The 22,943-nt window shown below is 35.7% G+C and overlaps 1 protein-coding gene across 4 annotated transcripts in view; it reads left to right on the top strand.

The window, feature by feature from the left end:
• CPNE8 (copine 8) overlaps positions 1 to 22,943 on the top strand; it is a 109,692-nt gene that overhangs the window by 46,688 nt on the left and 40,061 nt on the right. For 2 of the 4 annotated variants that reach the window (XM_064656274.1, XM_064656273.1), the window contains exons 10-16: positions 1,216 to 1,257; positions 7,706 to 7,781; positions 10,418 to 10,471; positions 13,271 to 13,332; positions 16,998 to 17,044; positions 17,701 to 17,882; positions 19,807 to 19,934. In XM_064656274.1, coding sequence (XP_064512344.1) covers positions 1,216 to 1,257; positions 7,706 to 7,781; positions 10,418 to 10,471; positions 13,271 to 13,332; positions 16,998 to 17,044; positions 17,701 to 17,882; positions 19,807 to 19,934 — 591 coding nt within the window. Of the gene's footprint in view, positions 1 to 1,215; positions 1,258 to 7,705; positions 7,782 to 10,417; positions 10,472 to 13,270; positions 13,333 to 16,189; positions 16,232 to 16,997; positions 17,045 to 17,700; positions 17,883 to 19,806; positions 19,935 to 22,943 lie in introns of those variants that run through there. The other 2 variants (XR_010430909.1, XM_064656275.1) reach the window with 2 other exon arrangements.

Below are 22,943 nucleotides of genomic sequence, written 5' to 3'. Positions count from 1 at the left end.
CCTTTTTTTACTAAATTAAATATGATTTCCTTTCAAAAGTCAAATACTTGGTGGGATAAAGTAGGTTTGGAGCTGTTCTTCACTTCATTCCACAAAATAACTTTCACTTTTATCAGCTTTCATTCTAAGGTAATTTAAACCCAAACTGAATTCCACAAGAGCCACAGCCTTTAAATTTGAGTTGGAAAGAGAAACATCCAGATAAAGTAACTCTTCCTTTACCTATTTTGGAATATCATAAAAAATGTGAAAACAACTAGGTATTAATTTCTTGGTGTATATAATGTCAGCTGTTGATCAACCTTATCCCCAAAGAGTCCCTTCCTGGTAAAAAAATTATTCAACATGTATTTGACTGTATGTAATAGGAGGGATGGGGAGCAGCTTCCATGGAAGCACATTATAAAGTAATTGCTTAGATTTCTGTCCCTGTTCTTAATACCACTGACCTGATGACTTCATGTGAAACTGTTCTGAAGAATAAAGGAAAGTTAAGTTGTTGCTTAAAATGTAGGAGGTCTGGAGGTGTTACTTTTTATCCCATGTTCAATTAATTTTAGGCCAGATAGGATTCTCTGTTACTGATTGATGAATTGACTTATCTGTGTACACTTTCTGTAGTAAAAGGAGATAAATAAAGCTGTATACTATCCCCATCCTCATGTATGTTTCCTGTTTCATTAATGATGATTGTGGTAATAGGCTCTGTAGTATTTGCATTTTAAGAAATCCACTCTTCAGCTAACTATGTAAAGTAAGATTGAACCTTTACATGGTAAATTTTTGTTTTCTACATTTTGTCTGTTTCCCAGTCATCCCTGAAGCAAGACTAGTTAGAGCTGTCCTCAGAGGTTCACATTACTCATAAGGAAACAGACAAAGTGTGGTTTTAAAAACTGTGATAATACTTTAAGTTTTAAAGAATCATTTATTAAAAAACAGAAAATTCAGAGCATCAGCAAGCAAAATATATTGGCTAAACTTCCAATGTGTTTCCTTAGTTTCGACTGTATTTTATTAGTAATTTATGAGGATGTGTTGCATAACCTGAGGGATTGGCTATTTGCTGCCCTATGAGAAATGACTGAAAAATTCTGCTTTCTGGATTTGGCACAACTGATGCACCCATATGCCATTAAACTTAAAGGCAATGCGGGTACATTTTAACATATGTTTTAATAAGGTCCTGTTGTTGATTTATTTTTTTATTTTCAGGACAATTAAAGTAGAAGTGTATGACTGGGATAGAGATGGAAGGTAAGACATTAGTTCTGTTGTTAAACTTTAGGGTTATCTGTGCATACTTATACACATTTTAAAAAGTGTAAATATTTAGTGTCCAGAACAGGATTAGAGAATGTTGTTTACCAATATTTAGGGGTACAGGTGTTAGGAAAAGAGTTCTGCTGTGATACAGTTATTTTTTATTTTCCAGTTGTGGTAAATACTGATGCCTATTTCAAACATGCTGTGTGTATATTTTTCCATGGAACAAGCAAGATGGAATGCTTTATGATCTGTAAAATCAGTTTTGTGACTCTCATTATGTTACCAGTTAATGCACCTGTATGAAGAGAGGCATCATCTGTTTTATAATCTACTTCCTTTTGCTTAAAACACTGCTTTATAAACTGTTGCTTTTCAAGTATGATGAAATGCATGTGCCTGCAATTGCTACTTCATGGTTGCCTAGATATTGCAATGTAGAAGCCACCTATTAATTGTCTTAATTTCAGATTGTGTTTGAATGTTAATTTCAATGTCCATCTTTATCAAAATGTTGTTATAAACTCTAGAGTTGGAAGACCTGGGTTTTATATAACTAAGTTGCTGGAAAGAGGACAGTGGAATATCCCTGGATTTTCTGTTACTAAATTCTGGAGGGATATCTGCTATTATTCTGTACTGACTGTACATTTTTTTTCTGAAGAAATTAGCCTTTCAAATTGCCTTTATTCTGATAAACAAGGTAGAATTACTTTTTAGCACACTGTATTGATACCTCCTATACTTTTAAAAATGTCTGAGCTCGTATCTTAATACTTTGGTTAGAAACTCATAAATCATGGTGCTAGAACTAAGAGTAATATAATAATATGTTGATTTCTATTTACCTTTAAGTTGGTCTGTCTTAATTATTTCCTATTAATCTTAATTTATATTTTAAAATATATGGATATGCACGTGCATTTTCATTTATAATATTATTTATTTTACAGTAATGTCTTTAATACTACCAATGCAATTTGCTTCTAGTATTATGGATAATGGATCTTTTAACCATAACAGGCAAATTTATCCTGTGCTACCTTTCATTTCCTTGCTGACAAGATCCAAAAGCATATTTAGCTTTCTCAAATTATAATTTTGTCTTTTTGGTTCCGTCATGAAGCCTGTTGATTTCTAAGCATTCTTATCACATATTTGCCCTCTATAAATACCTGCTAGTGCAAATTCGTCCTTCTTAATCAGATGTTCCCTGGAGAGGAAAAATAATATATTCTGTCAATTAAAATAAGTGTATTTAAATTAACAAAGGCATATGCAAAAAATCACTGCATCCCTGTTAGAATTTCTATTAACATCCTTTCCTCACTGATATTTACCAAATCCTTGAAAATTTGATATATTTGTACTTTTGTGTATAAGCTACAATATTTTTTGAAAATAAACTAACAATGAAAAGTTAATTATATTGCCAAGTTAATTAAAAATAAGGATTATATTTTTTCAAGATATCAAGCCCCATGTGCTGTCCATTTTTTCCAAATTCGGTAAAGTTAAGAAGAAAAGGAAGAAATCTGACAAATAATACAGTGTGACTGCAATTCTGAGTGAAATCTTCAACATACTGTGGATTTTAGGCAATCATTAGCCTATCCACTCTCAAACAGTTCGAAAGATTATCTGCTTTTGCTCATATCACAATTTGAATACCTATAAAATTAATATATATAAAAACAAAATGTGAAGGATACTATTTACGTGTGTTCCTTTTTATTCTAATTGTATGAATTTTTTTGGCTTTTTGCTTTCTGTCTTTTTTCAATTTAGAAGCAGGCAGAACACTGACATCTTATATGTTAAATTCCTCTGAAAGATGAGACAGCACTCATCTCATGTAACTTCAGACAATGTAAAAATCAGACAAGTAGATTGAACTAATCATTTAAGCTACTTCAGTAGCTTACAGGGGAAAATGGTCTGATTGAATCCATCCTACCTGGAATGAGTTGGCAGCTGGTGGTGCTTATCACTTACTAGTGATCATAGCGAGAACCTAAAGGCCTAATTTAACTTTTCATTGCCAGGTGTATCTGAAATGAATCCCATTCAAGAACTACTTCAACAATTTTTTGTACAAGTCTGCTGTTACTCAGTTTATATTAATTTCCATTTTTGATGGACTCTTTCTATAAACAGTTGTTATACTAGCTGATCACCTCACTATGCTGAATCTGTTTGCTCCAAAAATGTGCAGACTGGGCAGGGACAACCTTTGAAAGATTGCCTGCTCTCTAGATAGCAAAGCAAATTATACTGAATTTTGCAGGATGTTCTGCAATCAGGAAGGGAACATTACTATGTATATACTTGATTCTGAATCTTGTCTTGACCTCATTCTGACTTCCAGAGTCTTGACTAATAAGTTTTTTTCCCTTTTCCCCATTCTGTGTTATCTGTGTTTTGAAAAAAGAGGTACCACGTTGCTTTGGGTTGAGCTTCTTACTGTCGTGTTCCTAAATTACATTCTTAAGAGTAATTGTCATCATGTAATATCATTATCAAATAACTCATTTATTTTCAAACATCACTTAGAATTTCTTGACTGAAAGTAATACAGGCTCTTTGTAACATTAACACTATTAAATATTAAAAGTTTCATTGTCTCAAAACAGTTTTTGCTCAAAAATTGTCAAAATGTGGACCACTTGTTCTAATTGATACCTTTTATTGTCACTAAGAGCTGTGACAAAACCCAAAATATTTGATGCTGTAAGAAGTCCCAAAAGGTAGTTTTGTTACTTTGGACAAGCTCACTTGTGTGAAACAGTCATGGGTTTTTTTGAGTGTCCTTATCAGTGAGGTACTTGCAGACAGGTATAACAGAAGGAAAAAATAAGATAACGTGCAACTTCACATCATCTATACTCTGATGTTTTTATTTCTCTCTGAAGGCCTTTTCACTTAATTTCAGAAAAAAATATTCCTTAGCATACATGGTGCAAAAGCCATTTCATAGTCTTGATATGGTTGTTATGTACAAGAAGTGGTTTTTCTCGAGTTTTAAAGCTGTAAATATTGCTGTGCTAACCTGGGGCCACTGAACCATTCATCTGAGAATCTCAACACTGCAGGAGAGATTTTAAATCTCAGATTCTAGGCTCTTTCACCTTATTTTTTGTCCTCCCTTTTCAGTCTCCTTCTCCAACTGATAGTTGATTTTTGAATTATTGCATTTTTCCCTTACTCATTGACATATTTCTGATTATGATTGTCCTTTCCTCTATTTTTTCCCCTTTAGATAATTAAAAAATTCAAAGTTATTACAAGTTTGAAAGTGATTTTCAGCACTTCAAAACATAGGGCTAAAAGTGGAAGATTTAGGGAGATGGACTACAAGCGATACTTTTGTGTTCTGAGAGTCTTTGGTTCAGTGTTCTGATATACCATTCATGGACAAAAGTCTGTATATCTAGGATTATTTGGTGTTAGGAGGACAAAGAGAATAACTATTTTGGATTCTCAATCCAGAGACTAATAAGGAGATCCACTTAGTGAAGCGTGATCATTGATATTGGGAGGCATCAGTGCCTCGTTTTTCTTTGAGTTATACATCTGGCAAAGGCAAATTTTACCCAACAGGCACTCATCCTTCAAAGCCAGCCTAGGGAAGGGGCACACATCCATCTGAATACCGAGTGTTAAGATCCAAGTTGATGATCTTTTAAGTGCAGAGTACTCGGATACTGCTTTTATATGCTCATACCTTTTTAATGTGATTATTTCAGAGGAATTATGTCTTTCTAGCTCAGGTCTTGTCAGTGTTTGCATATAGCCACAAGGAAAGGAGACTTTCCAGTGTCTCTTAGATTTAAAGAAGCAATTACTTTTAAGCAGTATCGATTTTTTTGGCTCCCCAGAGACAGTCCTGTCTAGAATTGCTTATGTTTCCTGTTTGCTACAGCATGTTTGTAGGTAGTCATTAAGCTATTGTTTGAACTTCTGCCTTCAAAATATACAAGCTCACTTGAAAATAAAAGGTTAGAACTGTTACGAAAGGGAAAGGTTCCAGTTTAACCAATATGCATTTTTGTCCAGTACCATGGCTACCTGAGGTTAAATACACCTTATGTGCTCCAGGCCACATAAAACTCAAGTACCATAGCATGTATGGATGGCTTCCTCTGTTCCCTGGTTAGATAGCATTGCAGTCTGGAGAGCATTTCATCAAAATATGTTTCTTAAGAAAAGTCTTTGTCTGTCTTGGAAGCAATTTCCTTATCTCCAAACTGAAAGGGGAGTGTTTCATGGCAGGTGGTCCATTCTGAAACTAATCAGGAATATCCTCACCATATAGTATTTCACAAACTTACTTACAGAATGCTTTGCTTATTTCGTGTGCATTAGCATGATGACTGGACCTTTCAGTTGTTTGATTTACATATTTTGTGATTCATGCTGATTTCAAAAAATGAGATTTATATTTGAGGTGTGATTTTGTTCATTTAATTTCATTTCTTTATGAACAAAGTGAAAGAAATTTCACGTTGTTGTGGATTGTTTCCATTTTTCCTCTTCTTGCAACATTCAGATTTATTTAAATTTGCTGTTAATATTTATAGCTTAATTAGAAGTGTGCTGCATTTCTTAAAAAACAAGTTTTACAAGTCGCAAAGTCATAAAGCTTTGACTTCCTATTCTAGTTTACCATTGGAGGGAAAGTAAAAAAGTTAGTTTCATATCTCTCCAGATGTGAAGGCAGCATGTAGAGGAAATACAATGCCTTGCTAGGGTACAGCTGGGAAAATTTGGAGCAGCAGTGAGCAAAGTTCAACTGGGCAGAGTGGAGAATGGGAACAGGTCTGGTGACTTTGACAGGAAGCTGAACATGAGCCAGCAGTGTGCCCAGGGGGCCAAGAAGGCCAATGGCATCCTGGCCTGTATCAGAAACAGCGTGGCCAGCAGGACCAGGGAAGTGACTCTTCCCCTGTACTCAGCACTGGTGAGCCCACATCTCGAGTACTATGTCCAGGTTTGGGCCCCTCAGTTCAGGAAGGACATTGAGGTGCTGGAGCAGGTCCAGAGAAGAGCAACAAGGCTGGTGAAGGGACTCAAGCACAAGTCCTGTCAGGAGTGTCTGAGGGAACTGGGGCTGTTTAGCCTGGAAAAGAGGAGGCTCAGGGGAGAGAGACCTCATCACTCTCTACAACTCCCTGAAAGGAGGTTGTAGGCAGCTGGGCATTGGTCTCTTCTCCCAGGCAATCAGCAGTAGGACAAGAGGGCATGGTCTTAAACTGTGCCAGAGGAGGTTTAGGTTGAATATTAGGAAGAAATTTTTTACAGAGAGAGTAATCAGACATTGGAATGGGCTGCCCAGGGACTTGGTGGAGTAACATCCCTGGAGGTTTTTAAGATGAGACTGGATGTGGCACTTAGTGCCATGGTCTAGTAACCACAGCAGTGTTGGATCAAGGGTTGGACTTGATGATCTCAGAGGTCTTTTCCAACCCAGTTGATTGTATGATTCTGTGACTGCTGGAAGGTGTGCAGCTGACTTTAGATACTCACCCCTGCATTCGCTTCCACTCCAGGTACCCGAGACATATGAACTCGCAGATCAGTCACTTCTGGCACAGAAACCTTGCGATTTCTGTGCCCCAGTTCCCTGACCCCAGTCTGGCCTTTCTTAGCAATACTTCATCCACTACACTCCCTCTGGCCACTCTGCTCACAGTGGGTCCTTGGCAGCATGCCAGCCCCTGTTTAAGAGTTGACAAAGCAGTTTTCAAAATGTGGATGACAGTACAGGAGTGCCAAATGTATTCTTGGAGCAGGAGTAGAATTTAGAAAGAAGTTTGATAGCCACTGCTTTACTATTAGGTTAAGATCTGCTTTCCAGTTTGTCTAATACCATAAGCTGAGTAGCCTCAGTGGATTGCTTTTCTCCTCACAGATGGGAAATAAGTTTTGGGTCTTTCCCTTAAATTTAGGTACCATTCAAATGTCATGTTACACAAATTGGTAGGGCTGGTCTTTTCTGGTTTAAGTTACTTTTTTTTGTAATCCCCTTCTCTCACGTGGTCTCACACATAGTTCAGAGTCTGTAGTGCCAGTGGTCGTCCAGTGAGGAAATGGTGATAGTCTTTGTCAGCCCACTCTGTTTTTTCAGATTCTGTAAGAATCTGAAAGCTTACTTTGGGGTCAATCACTGATTTACAACATAGTCCTCATTGTGCAGCAATGAGCAAAAGCTGTCGAGAAGATTTAATCTGATACTTTCCACCTCTACATTTGTATTACTAATAGAGTGAACACACAACAGAGGGAGAAATAGAGATTTTTAAGCAAATTGTATCTGTTGCCATTGCTCCTTTCTTGGATGTCGGTTCATTTGGCCGTGCTTCTCTTTTTCATAAATAGTTAAAATACATGTTTAAATTACTAAATGCTATGTATTTGAAACCCTTTTTTTTTTATACAGCCATGATTTCATTGGAGAATTCACAACAAGTTACAGAGAGCTGTCCAGAGGGCAATCTCAGTTCAACGTGTATGAGGTAAGTACTGTGAGTATTTGCTCTCTTTCAGGAAATGAATGAGAAAACAACAGTGGAAAACATTGAAAACAATGGAAAGATATTCTTGCCAGTAAGGAGAAGACAAGCCTATGTGGCTGTAGCATGTTTTTTTCTGTATAGTGTGCAGATCTTTGTCATTCCTTAAGATATCCTTTAATTGGTCTCAGATTACTGTCATTAAACCTAGTTATTTTGTCAGCTTTCATAATGGTTGACAAATGGTTTAGTTAAGCACTAATGGAAGGAAGGGAAGGAAGGTGCTCCAATTGTGTGCTGCAATTTTGTTTTAAAGATGAGCAAAGGTGCTGCTGTGCAGAGCAGGACAAAGACATGGGGTTTTTTTTTTCTTATTTAGATCCAAGATCAACCCCAGAGTTACTGTAATTTACAGAAGTTTCCTATAGATAGTGTCACAACACAGATTACTGTATGCAGTGGAAATGTCCTCTTGTGTTGTGACTCCTACCCTACTATGAATATTCTGTCATAACATCTTAAGTAATTTTTCAGTTTCTTAAATATGGGATCAATATCATACTCCCAGCATCAGCATACATTTCCTGAGCATCTTATGTTTGCCTCCCTACACTGCAGTCCTCCATGTACTGCTTCTACTTGATTAGTCCATACAGTATCAGAATAAAAGAGACTGAACAAATTCTTTTTAAAATGTTTTGCATTTGCAAACTGACCCAAGGCAGGTAGAGAAGTTTGTGTTTGAGTGTCCCATATTTTCAGATTAGAAAGAATCTGCTAGAGCAAGTTCTTTCTAGTTGAACTTTTTTTAATAGATAAGATTTCATGTAGCTTCCTAGGTTCCTTCAGGGGTGTAAGACTTTCAGAGGCTAAAAAATGTTGTTTAATTTATAAAGTTATTTGAAATTTGAAAAAATACATCAATATTATAACAATTAGAGTACCTAGAATTATAGGAGAGAAACAAGCTGTTGTTTAATTCATCTTTGCTCCCAAGTAGATGCCTTTTTTCCCATGATATTTCACTCAAAGCTCTAGTGTAGTTCCTTGCAATTATTAAGAAGCCAGTTGTCAAGTTACCTGAAGCAGAAAGTTCGGATGAATCTCCTTTTTGGCATTTAATGACTGCTGGCAAGCAATATGCTGCTAATTCAGGCCTGACCATTGAATTCTGGAGAGCAGTGAATGAACTGCCATAGGGCAGACAGACAGTCTGTTACCTTCATTTCCCTCTTCCAGACAATTGTCAGCAGGACTCGCTTTCTGGCTAAGGTTTTGGTTCAACAAGAGTTACTGCCTTGTTTAATAACACAGATATAATCCATTGCTTGCCAGTCAAAGCACTGTTAAATTGAGGGGAGGAGTTACTTGGGATTTTTTAAGTGTTAAAGGGCTTATATGCATGTAAGGGAGTAAAAACTTTGAAGAATACTTACTGTATAACAGTGTGCCATACTGGAGGGAAAGAAAAAGTCACTTGTTTAGCCTGTTTGGGAAGACCTCAAATGATAGTTATCTGTTCCTGCCTTATGTTTCATGGCTTTTCTGTGTTGTGCAAGGAGTAGGATCTTTAAATGTAATTTCATTTTGGTTAAGAGGTGAAAATTTTTGGAAGACCTGTATTTCTATTTTTTCCATTTTCAGGCAAAATAGTTTAAGTATTTTACAGCAGATAAGTGACTAACATTTCAATGGGGAATGTTCTAATTCCTTATCATTTGCAGAACATCTGCGAGTAGTTTACAGTAAAACTTGGCAGTAAGCCACAAGGATTTAAGTTTCCTAGTTATACAGTTGATCGACCTAATTACCAAAATAATGTTTTACTTCTAATTCCATGTGCATTTCTGAAAAATGCAGGAGTACATTTTAATGTGTATGTAATGAAATTGTCTGAGACTTACCTTTGAATGGGTAGGTACTCATAAGGAATCCAATTTTTATTGTTGGCTACAATGAGAAATTTTATAGGTGTAGGTTCCAGACATTCAGGAAAACTGTTTAATGCTTTGTAGTCCAGTTCTATGAAGATTCTTGTGTATGGGGAGTGCATTGAGCCCCCACAACTCCACAGTCAGGTGGTGGTCTTTGCCATTTTCATGAAATGACTTATGACACAGTATGATCTGTGCCCCCAATGGCTCTTCCTGTCAGCAGATCTGTCATTGCATCAGATACAGAAACTGGGAGTAGAACAGCTCACATGTTTCTCAGATAATAGTGATGAGAAGATGGAAATAGATTAACTGGATTGTGAAGAGGTGCATTGTGAAATGACAAAGTAGTGACACAGGACACTGAAACCCTGGAATAAGGAATGCAGAAAAATGCAGAATCTTGTAAAAATTCAAAGTGTTTGAGCACTCAGATATAATGAACGTTCTCACCTCTGTTGCCCCAGTCCCTTATTTGTCAAATGTGAACACCAGCACGGACTTACCTGACAGGTACCGTGAAAATAAATTTGCTGGTTTTCAACATGCATGTATCCCAGCATCGAGATGCATAGGTAATGCAATCTTATGTAAAAATACACTGAGAATCCACTGAAAATAGACTACATTCTGCTTTGAAAATATTGTAAACACTTATCTTTATATTAGATCCCACTGCTTTGATGTTTGTATCTGTGTTTCTAGGTAATAAATCCAAAGAAAAAAGGAAAAAAGAAAAAATACGTTAATTCTGGAACAGTAAGTAAATATATTTTATGTTACTGGATGCTTTCTTTTTGCTTGAAACAGTGTAGCTGACTTGTAATTCAACAGGATTAGAATAGAACCTTTTGTGAAGGCCACAATAACTATTTACTGGTACGCAGCATTTATTTTCAGGGTTTTTTTTAATTTGAAGAGTCTGATAAAAAACGTGTCGAAGTGTGCTCTTAAGTTGCTAATGGCAACAGTTTTTTTTTTTAAATATATGTTGAAAGATCTGTTAGTATTGTTTGGGATGAGAGTTTATTGTCCTTTTGTTTGTATTGCATGTTCTGTTCTCATGTTTATGAACCATTTGCTAGCAAAGCAAATATTTCCCTTCAGCACTTTCTCATCTTCCACTTCCTGGTATCCGTGATATTCAGAACATAATTTACAAAAAAAAAAAGAAGATAAAAATTGAAGATTTGTATATTGAAAAACCTAATCAGATATATGTTTTTTGAAAACACATCCAGCATGTGGGTTTCTTCCACTTGAATAGTTCCACTGAAGTCAGTAGGGCTACTTCTGCACAGAACCATAGCCTTGAAGGAATGTTTTGACATTCTCATGTTCTTGTGTAGGTCTGTTCATCAGTAGGAAAATAAATACTTGATTTTCCATCTCTACTTTAAATCGTAAAAAATAGGCAGAAACAGCTTGCCCATTAAAATTTACCATGCAGTATCTAATTTGTTTTTTTAGCATATTCCTTTTACTAAAACCTATCATGTTAAAATAAAGTTCTTTTATGCTAAATTAGTGAGTTAAAAACTTACGTAAAGTGATTATTTTTAACCAACGCTAAAACTGTACTCAAAATTGTAGGTATGAAATCTGGCTTAGGGTACAAAAGAGCAAAAAAAAGTTATTTCATGTTCAGTTTTTTAGTTAATTTTGATTTAAGATATTTTAACATCTTCACATGTATCTGTCTCTGTTTGAAAGAACATATTTTACCCATGTTTGAACAGAAAAAATCTTGTTATTCTTTTCTTCTGATTACATCAAAATTTCCAATAAACAATTGTTAGCAATTTTCTTTGCTTTGTCCTTCTCTACCAGTGTTCTCTTCTGTTGATCTTTTTCTTTATTAAGTGATTTTTGTCCTCATTTGCCCTTACTTCTACTAGTCCTTCAGGCTTCCCTTATGCTTCTCCAAATGATCACTTCCTTTCGTGGTTGCCTGCAGTTTTGTTTTTCTTCTCCTCATTATTCACCCAAGATATTCTTCATCCCACAGATTTCTGAATTTTCAGGCCAGGCACCAAGACTATCATTCTCACTAATAGGAAGAGAACTAATGGAGAGCTTAAAGTGGATATAGATCACTGACTGCTATCTTACTGCTGCTTTACATACAGTACACATCTCAATTTGTTATTATTTATGGGGTCATTTTAAATTGAGACAGATAAATTGCATATTGAGGAGAAATGTTTTAGAATGCAGGATTAGTTTCAAATAAAGCCTAGTAATAAACTTAAAAATTCACTGGATAAAACTTGACACATTGGTAGTTATTTTCTATTTGGAAGTAAACCCTTTGGCCACTTTGGGAGTTGTTTTCTTTCCATTTTTTACCTTTTAACATCAGATACACTGAAAACATTTGCTTAAATTAATTAGGAACAAGATGACCAGCCGTAAGAACAGATGAACTGTTAATATTACTGTGTCCAGTGGAAAAATGCATAGAAATTTCAGTCTTATATGCAAGTCTGTGTTACTGATAGCCTGGTCGAACTTTGTCCTGGTCTTCTTTTCTCAACTAGATCATTTTAAACTTTGCTAGTCCCTAAAAATCAGAGGACCTGTGGCAAAGGAAGTAGGATAGAAGACAGAATCTCATTCTGAGTCTAAGTTTACAACATGGAAGTATTTTAAATGTTTATATTTTGCTGCATGTGGAGGTAAATCAAATTTGGTGACAAACTTCCATCTCATTTCTATTCCTTGTATCGTTATCAGTGGATTTCCTTTGAGTAGTTACTTAAGCAGTTTTCATTACCTGCCTGCTGGACTTACACTGTGAGAGAGTTTTGTGTCACTCTGTAAATAAAATTAAAATAATTTGAATTTTTTGTTTCATAAATACTGCACAGGATATGAAGATCTTAAATGATGGATCTTTTCCACTAGAGTTTACACTTCTGTGACTCAATTGCTGAAAATGCCAGCAAAACCTTTAGATGGATCTCTGTGTTTTGAATCTCTATAATTTCTGAGCGATAAACGCTGTAACTGAAGAAATTTCTTATCTTTGTATTTATATATATATATAAACTTAAATTTTTTTATATATGTTTCATATATGCATGTAATTTACTAGATTTTTGCATCCTTGGCTTGCATCAATACTCAATGCCACTTTTAATGCGAGATGAGTAATTACATAAATGATTGTAATTGAGTTCTTTAAACAGTGTTGAAGTGCTCATAAAATAGGTACATTTTCATTTAGCCTCTAATATTCATTTGTAGATGTAGTACACAGTAATCAGAAAATATGTATGTGGTAGCCTGCTCTGGAATACAATCTTCCATTGCTTACCTTTCCTTATTAAAAAAACCAAAAAGGCAACTGTAGTAGACTTCCCAGTTTGTCTCTTCCCTTTCAAGAACTACCTATTGAAATTATTTAATATCTTTTTTAATCTTCTTTTTTCCCCTAACACTGTAGGAAATTACATCTTAAGGACAGAACTCCGAAAACATTGTGCTTATGTCTCTACTTGTTCAACTGGGAAACACACAATAATTCATGTCTGACTCTCTTTTATTTGCTTTCAGGTGACATTGCTTTCCTTCCTAATTGAAACAGAAGTTTCATTCCTTGACTATATTAAAGGCGGGTATGTGACTGGCATCAAACCTTTCTTGTTTTCACAGTCTCATTATAGTTCACTAATAATTTTTTTATGTACTTCACATATGATCGCTCTAAGTGGTATCTGTAAGGAGTATTGTTTCCTCATTTTAGAGGCTGTACTTTCCTACACAGAGCCTGTAGATAGCTACTGACTTCATGGAACCTCACTTAAAATGTTGGAATTTGTATTGATAAAGACTGATCGGCCAGAGAAATTCCACTTAAGCTTTTTTCCACTCTTTTTACAAAAAATGAATATAATTCGGTAGAATGCTCTGTGTTTAAAAGTATGAGCAGTAATACTTATCATTTATTTATCTTATACAGAATCTTCTTTGGTGATTCATACTACTATTTCTATGTACATCTCAGTGAAAACTATAGAAATACTTGTATAAAATCTTACCTTTCTTTCTGCAATATATGCAGTTATGTAAACATGACAAGGAGACTCAGAGTCAGAGTTATTTTCTTGGCTTCTCCCTTCTTTTGTTTGTCTGATTTGATATTACTGTGTATCAGTTGCAGTCCAGTTGACAGATTTTGAAGGAAGAGGGAAGAGAAGATTTTGTCATTATTCAGTCTGTTTTCCCATCAAGTATATCCTCCAAAATTGTTTTTTTAGTTCCCTGGTTTTCTTTCATTTAGTTAGAAAATGCTGATTCTGCAATAGACACAATATTTGCTCTTACGTAAATGGATGCTTATGAAACACTTCATGTTCAGAACTTTTATTGTAATTGATTTGAGGTGTCTAGAATTAATACTGATTTAGTGGAAATCTTGACAGCTTTAATTGTAACAAATTGAGAGTACAGTATTGATTTAATTTATGTTTCAAGTCTGCATCTGTTTAATTGGGGTATTCCGTTATCAGTATCATCAATATGACAGTTGTTTTCTTAAAGAACTTTGGAGAATGAAATAGGTGTTTGTCCATAAATTCTTATTTTGTTTTATTACATAAGACTGGATTTTATAGCAGTATGGTGGGAAAGAGGTGAATGTCTCTTTTGCATCTGAATATTACATCAAGTGGTGCCATCTTAATAGCAGGCTTTCCTTACATTTTGATACTTAATCACATATTTTGCTACAGTGACCTTCCCACATTTAAAATAGGTACATTGTGCTAAAAATAATGTATATTTCAAAATCATATTTTTCCTACCACTTAGCAGTTAATAAAATATTCCTATCAAAAGACCTCCAAATGTATGAATAAGCTCAGGAATGTAAGGGATACAGCCTTGAAAAGAAATGCAATTGAATTTAAGGAATGGCTGTCAAACCTAATTTATAGTCTGCTCTTTTTTTGCCTGGAAGAGAAAGAGACACCAGGAGCCACAAAGCTCCAAGATTTAGTGGACAGAAAAGATGTTTCTGTGCAGAAGTTTCTGGCCTGTTTGACTTACTAGAATAGGAAGTGAGCTAGGCATTTGTAAATCAATAAAATTCAGGAGCTGAATCTTTTTGCAGCTCAAAAATATTGTCATTTCTTCTGTCCCAGCATAGTGGAAGATAAGAGAAAGTATTTTCCTCCCATCATGTTAAAAGCCTTACCTTCATCCAGGTTTTTGGAAATGAATACCCATGCATTGTTTGGATTCAAAAGGCTTTGGACGTTCATTTTTACCTGAACTGTCTTGAATCATTGATGGTCAAAATGGAAACTCAGAACTCCTTTCATGACAGCTGTTTAATCCAGAGAGTACACCATATAACATAATGGGATGCGTATTTGATGTTCAGAAGAAACCTGGCATGAGAAATGGTCACACAGCAAGGGCTGCCATAGCTTTGTATTTTTTGGAGGCTTTGCCATGTATTTCTTCAGAATATTAGGGAGTAATAAGACTATGTAAGAGGAAGATCTTGTGGAGACTTTATCTTAAAAATCTTCTGTATGTTGATATGGCATTTGGCCAAACAAGCATCTGTAAAGGGGAAATTATAAAGTAACTGTTGCTAGGGACTTAAATGCCATGGGGAGAATGGAGCCTCTTGGTAGTGTGAGTTACTCCATTAGCCCTGTTGCAGAGTTCTGCACAGTGAGTGATCCTCAAACCTTCAACTGCTCCCTCCTGCTTACAGACCAGCTGGTTGTCATTCTGAAGCCATGGGAGAAAATCCATGTTTCTTTCCAATGTACTGTTTGAAAACCCGTAATCATTACAAATGCTATCAAGCCTGGTCAAAAGCTACATTCAAGCTTAATTTGTTCCCTTATACATATCAGTGCTGATGGAGCTGCTATTGAAAGACGATAGGTTTCACTTTGCTCTCAAAAAAACCCAAACAGAATGGTTGCTCTGTTGTTGTGAGGTGAGGAATACTGTTCCTTTTAAGATACTTGCTTCATTTCTTGTGGAATATAGGGTAAAATGACCTGTCCACTGATAAAGTAGATCATGTCTTTCTATACCAACTAAATTCACAGTGACACATTCTTCAGCATGCTTTTCTGTACTTGATGTACCTGACATGTAGTGCTTGGAGTAGTCTTGTTTTACTCTTCAAACACTGCACCACACTGAAGCTCTTAAAATTTGAGTACAGGGAGATTATAGCCCAAAAGCAGTTTTTCTTGGCAATGCCAATCATGACTCTAAGCATAAATTTAGGCATAGTTTTTATTAGTGTTATGATAATAATAGTTGTATTAATAACTATAGCTCTTAATTATTATAGTTATTATTATGTTATACTAGACTTTTTTGTTGTTTTTCCTAAATTTTTCTTACCTGAGGAAGACAACTTCTCTGCACAGTATATTGATTGTGGTAGAAAACTAGTTGACATGCGCTTCCTAAATCTTTCTCCTTACGTCTAACTGACAGTGCAGAAGGACATTGTGATTAGGAAGCCACGGGGTCTGACATGTGAGTACATATAAAACAAAATCTGACTTGTCATGCCATTAAAATTTTTTTTTTGTGAAACTGCATAAAGTAGGATGCAGAAGTACTAGCAGAAAACTTCTCTCATAAAGCTCAGGCCTCTGAACTTTTCAGAGACTAAAGCAGTTTTCACTGGCTTTATTTTTTGTTGTTGTTGAAGTCCGTATTGAGGTCACAGCATTTTGAGACATATTTTGGGATTCCAGTGTTCCGAGGACTCTTCTTGATACTGTGGGCACTGGTAGGCTTTTGCTTAATTTTGGAGACAGAGTCCACCCATAATGCAACTTAATTTGTGTTAGCCTTGATCAGTATGATAAGGTGATTCTGTGTGAATCTTTTTTCATACACAGCTTTCAGTGAAATAAATAGTATTTTCTCTGGGCACATCAAGTTATTTGAACAGTAAAACCACTACTGCAAGGACATGTGTCAGATTGTTGATGTTTAATCTGAATGCACATGAGTTAAATCGTATGGAAGTTAATTATCGTATTAGTGATTTAGAAATTTTCATAACAAATGAAAAAAGGAAGGATGGAGTCAAGTAACTGTTTTCAGTGTGTTAATAAAATAGTGTTAGGTAACCCTTGGCTGGAACCTTATATAAGAGTATTTTCAGTGTTTATTTCCTGTATTGGAAAGTCAGTGACCTGTAGTTTGTCCACAAATGATGTTACCATCTCTTGTTTATTTTCCTACATAATAGTACAACTGTTAATAAGACTTGTGTTTGCTTTTTCTACAGAACCCAAATCAATTTCACAGTCGCTATTGATTTCACAGCCTCAAATGGTAAGAATAAAAATAAACGTCTTGTATATGTTTGTGCTGTCATCAGTTTTAAGTGTACTTATGTGTGTGTTTGTGTCTGTATCAGTATTCAGCTGGCACCACCTGGACTCAGGATTCCATTTTGCTGAGCAATAGACTAGAGGCCAATTCCCATCTAGAAAAGCGGGGCAAACAAAATATATAGAAGTTGGAAAAGCTACATATAAAATTGAATAAGTAGGAGCTGTTTGCAAGTATTTGTGTACTTTCTGATTATTATTTTTTTGTTTCTTTATAACTACTGAGAGAAAACTTATGGGATGCCATTGAGATGGACAAAAGAAAAGAGTTTCAGGTGGAGTGAGGCTGAAGTGGGGTGAAGCAGAGATAAATTGTGATCCTCTTCCAAAGCTGCTTTCAGAAAGTCATAATACTTTAGTAAATTTCATTTTAAAAGTGTATATCATGTTATAAATGACACAAATCTACAAGTTTCTTGCTGCCCTTTCAATGCTGAAACACAGCTACTACTGTTAAAATGTATTCAGAACTACTGAAAAACGACTACTATTAAAATGTATTCAGAAAACTGCATTTTTACCTGATACAACTTACCTTTTTTAAGAGAGAAAATTCTTGATTCAATTTAAAAGTAAATCTGATCCTTGCTTCAACAGGTAACCCTTCACAGCCGACTTCACTGCACTACATGAATCCCTATCAGCTGAATGCTTATGGCATGGCACTGAAAGCTGTTGGTGAAATAATTCAGGACTATGATAGTGATAAAATGTTCCCAGCTCTAGGTTTTGGAGCTAGGCTGCCTCCTGATGGAAGGGTATCACATGAATTTGCACTGGTAAGTAAATAAATATTTATATATTGTTAGAATTTCTTTACTACAACAAATTTTTGGGAGTTAAGGCTGTACTCTTGAGCAGTCACTGGACAAGTAAAGAACAGAGATTGTGATAATTATTCTGTGCTAACTCTAGGCAGTTGTTTCAGAATTTTTCATCATAGTGAAGTTACTGAGAGAAATCCAGAGTCAAGAGCTCCCTGTAGGCCAAAAATGGTAATAAAGAAAAGTAATTATCTTTAACCTCAGCTGTAGCAGCATGAGAAACAGACACTCAAAAGACTTCAGATTGAAGCTAATCTATCTTAAGAAGCGAACAAATCATGAGCCAAGATAATATTTCATTATCATTGTTATTGCTCTGCCTTATTTTCTGGCATCTCTTTATCTTTGACAGGCTGCTAGTTTAGAGACATAGGGATAGCTAAGTGGACTGTTTGCTGAGGTGACAAGAACAAATATGAGATTGATCCATGTGTCAGTTAAATTGCAAACCTAAAATCTACCAGGATTTGCCAGAAAGATTGATCTGGTATAACTGATACTTGTGATTAGGGTGGATATTTTATCTACTTGCTTATTTGGAGGTTTTTGTTCTTCTCAGAGTAGGACAAAGTTGTCAGGATTACAGCAAATGTAGGTGTATCAGGTGAGTTTTCATAAGATAGCAGCAAAGACATGGCAGAAGATTGGTAACTGTAGGTGTATATTTCTTCTGTCAGCCTGTGCTAGAAAACAGTGCCATATCTTACCTCAAGGAAAGGTTTTCCACATAGGAATTTAAAACAGGTGCAATTGCAGATACTAATTTAAATCACAGACTTTTTTTGGACTTTGTGTAGCAAGTTCAAATATATTGATACATATTTCAGTTCTAAGGGTGTTTCTAAAATTGATTTAGTCAATTTATGTGCTGTTGTGGTGCTTTTACAGAGGAAAAAGCACCACATACATATTATATATGTATACACAATATATATTATATATATATATTTCTTTTCTCCATATGTAAACATATATAGGTATCACCAATGTAATGCTAAGCAGTGTTTTCAGCTCTCTCTTTTAATGTTCTAGACCAATTCCATGAAAAATCTGCTTTGGTTTTCTAGATTCTGAGGCAGGTACACTCTGCCTCAGACTGAGATACTGGCACACTAAACCAGTGAGATGTTGGCACTTGAAGGAGAGTAAGGTGATTTGAAAGATTTTACATAGATCATTTGTCTAGTCTGGCATGGGTCATAAATCTGGAATGTAGCTTACATGTTTGTATTGACACCTGTAAATAGGTATCCTCATTATAGAGTCATTATGGAGATCGACAGTAAAATGCCTACCCTAAGAATTTACAGTACAGCCATTTTGTGGGCTCTTAACGAGAAAATTCCTTTCTTCTTCTGCTTATACTAGGTCAAAAATAATTTTTCCAGTGCAGAAATGTTGTACCAAAACAATGAGGAATTTATAGTTTACCTTACATTCTCATAGTGTATGAACATTAGGGTCTGGCTACCATTTCTGCTTATTCACATTTTTAAATAAGAAATCATTGAGCCTGAACTGTGCTCCTAAACCGGATTCTAGTTTTACATCTGACCTGTAATTCATACCTTAAATCCACACAGGAAAATACCTGTTAATGTTGTGTGTATGCAAGAGTGTTTAATTACACTTAAGATGCTATTTACGTCTAGGAACCAGTCCCAGTGATTGAGACTGCATGTAACATGAGGCTGCTAGAACCACCTTCCCTAGATAGTTAGCACTCACAAGCAGGCGTGGCACTTACACTGGGCATTTGTAGTGAACTAACCTAGAATGCTTAGGTCTTTGCCTTTTAAGAATGTACACTGGGTAGTATTCATTAGCCTACATAATTTTTACTTCATAATTACTTTCAGTAATCTCTTATTTTCATTAGAATGGAAACCCTCAAAATCCATACTGCCATGGAATTGATGGTGTAATGGAGGCATATTACAGGAGTCTAAAATCTGTACAGCTTTATGGACCAACAAACTTTGCTCCTGTAATTAATCATGTAGCCAGGTAAGCATCACCACAGGTAATTTGCAGAAACTTCTTACTGTCATATAAAAGCATATAAAAGCCTGACAGTTGCATGATGCAAAATATTGAAAAAAGGTATTTACAGTTGTTTATTCAATTGAACGTGATTAACTTGTGTTGTTGAGTAGGTTTGAAGACCACATGCTAGTATTATGCAGAATTCCATCGCTGTTTAAAAAGAAATAGAAGTGATCCAGTTGGTCTTAGCAGAAATCATAATGAAAGAAAATTTTTGAGATCATTTTGTCATGTTTCTTTTTTGTCTTTTAGAGCACAGAGTTATTGCCTCACAGAAAATGCAAGAATCTATCAAAAAAAGTTACGAAATCTAAGTTTTTTTAGGCGTACATAGTTCCTCTAATCTCAAAATGTCCAAACCATCAACAAAATCTTCAAGGTCTCTGTGCCAATTCCCAGCTGGTAGCAGTACTTATAAGGCAATAGTACAGCAGTCACCATTGGGGAGCAGTGGTGCTGTATTATGCAACACCTCATCTAACTTCTGAAAGTAAAACCCTTCTTGTGTTATAGAAGTTTCTTAAGAAGGATAATGTTGCCTTATGTTGGCAGATAAGATCTTGGCTTAGAATCTGGAGATCAAGATCTCGACAGTATAATACCTCCATGAATTTATATAGGAAAGTGATGTGGCTTAGATGATTTAGCTGAGTAACTACCTGAACAGATTTGATTTTATTTATAGGCACAGAGAAAGAACTAATGTTTACAAAATAAGGCAGTAGGGCTGCATAAATAATTGTACTGTTAATGTTTTATTTATAAGCTTGCAAAACAGCTAATTGTTGTAGCTATTTATTTGCTATCTGGTTTTGCAGTTGTTAATTCTACAGACTAGTAAAAAAATAATTTGTAAATTCTGTGGTGCAAAGAATTTTTTGTGGATGGTTAGATAGCTGATTTCAGTTGTTTTTCATTAGGATTAGTTATTTCATCTTCAGATCATCCCATTAAAATTATGTACATGCATAGTAAATTGCTTGTCATTCGCAAGTAGCTATCACCTTTAATCACCTTTGACATGATCTATCCAGTAGCAGTTTTCCATATATGTGGCATTTGGCATCTGCATTAGCCATGTTATCTGAAAATCTAACCCATCAACTTTTCTGGCTTTTTCTTCTTCTTCAGAGCTGGTCGTATCAGCTGAGGTGCCTGGCTCAGAACTTGGCAATTAACCTCCAGCCTCCTGCTTCTTGCAAAAATTGAAATTTTTGATCTGGTGTTACCAAAACATTGGCATAAATTCAGTTCCTTTTCTCCCCAGTTGTTTCTCAGGAATATTTGTCAACTTTTGCAGAGTAACAGGAGCCTGTCCAGCAGCGTTTGTAGTCCTTCCACTGAACTTTTGTTAAAATATCAAGTTGTTGCAAGCTTTGGGAACTCCTCCTGGTAGCAAATCACACTACACTGTAGTGGGAAAGCTAAGTGTCTCCACAAGGACTTCTACTGCATGATCATCCTTAATACAATCTATATATCAGTCCAGTTTTCAGTAACATGATTTTCCTTTAAGGTTCAAATCTGTTGACTCCCATGGATATGGTACTGGCCTGCAGTTACTCTTTGAACCTACCTTCAGTCTCAAAGAAATTTCTTCTTCGTGCATCCCTTCCACTTAAAAATATGCCTCTGACTCTGATGAAATCTCTGGAAACAATGTCAGATATTACTGTCCTGTTGTGATCTCAGAACTCTTCAGAGAGTTTAATGAGAAGCTCATTAAACGGATAATGAGTTTGTTATTCTTCCCCCAGTTACAGAATTATCTAAACTACACTAGATGCAACTTAGTTTCTTCTCTCATCTCCCTTCCACATACAAGATCTTTCTTGTAAAAGACTTCTGAACATTTTAGTCTGCGGAAAATTTAAAATAACCAAATTTCTGTTCCATTTCTTCAGTGTAGGTATGTAGACAGTATTAAGTGCTCAGAAAGGATAATAAATTTTTATTTTACTCTCCCATCATCCCTTGTCATTGCAATCATGATTGAAAATATTATAAGCATTGTGGAAAAATGAGATAAAAGAAGTCTATGCATTGTGGTGAAAATGTATTCCACACTAGGTCTTGCTAATCTTGATATTTAACTATCAGTCCCTACAGCCAACCTGCAAACAGATGATATTCAGCAGGTTCACTGTCTCTATGGCTTCTCTACCCATCTGTATCTTGGGGAGGACAAGTGAGGAAGGTGATGGCTTTCTCGGAGTTGTAACTTCCTCCAAACTCTATAAATGTTGTGGTTACAGCATCGTATTTATCAGCACTACTTGCTGCATTTTCTGGGCATATGCAGTCATCATGACCATCATTAGAACATATCCTGTTCAGTGACCCACGCCTTTCACGTTCAATGACCAAAAAAACTATGAGTTCTTTGAGAGTCATATTATGTATTTGGCCACGTATGCAATAGTATTCAATAGTAGTGGCAATTAATTTTTTTCTTTTACTGCTCTCCACACTACTCATTGCTTTTTTTATGACAAACATCTGCTATTTGACTTCACAATACCAAGAGCCTTCATAAAAGTAGGAACTATAGTGGCCATTGTCATGTGGAGAAGCCAACTTCACACAAAAAAAGCTTCTAATTATACAGGACACTTTGACCCTTGGGATTTGAAAGATAAATGAACTGAGGTATTAGTTTTTGACCTGCAGGCCATAGAGCTCAGTGTGGCTGCTATGGGCTCTCTTTTGAGACTTTCCAAATATTCAAGAGCTGCTCGTTTTCATAGAGCAGGGACTTCTTGGGTCCCTTAGCTGAGGTGGGAATGGCAGTCGATGTATTTTATCTTTCATTCATGTACAGCACAGGGAGAAGCTTGAGTGTTGAAAGGTGGGTGGTGTAAAGAGATGAATATCTAAGCCAGGGTTGCAGGGTTTCATGTTCAGCCATTGTACAAATGTGCACATAAATGTGTAAATCTGCAAGTGTGGTCAACAATAAGTAACCTGGTT

Source organism: Pseudopipra pipra, chromosome 5 (genome assembly GCF_036250125.1).
Source record: "Pseudopipra pipra isolate bDixPip1 chromosome 5, bDixPip1.hap1, whole genome shotgun sequence".
NCBI lineage: Eukaryota > Metazoa > Chordata > Aves > Passeriformes > Pipridae > Pseudopipra > Pseudopipra pipra.
This window is presented reverse-complemented; position numbering and strand designations above follow the sequence as displayed.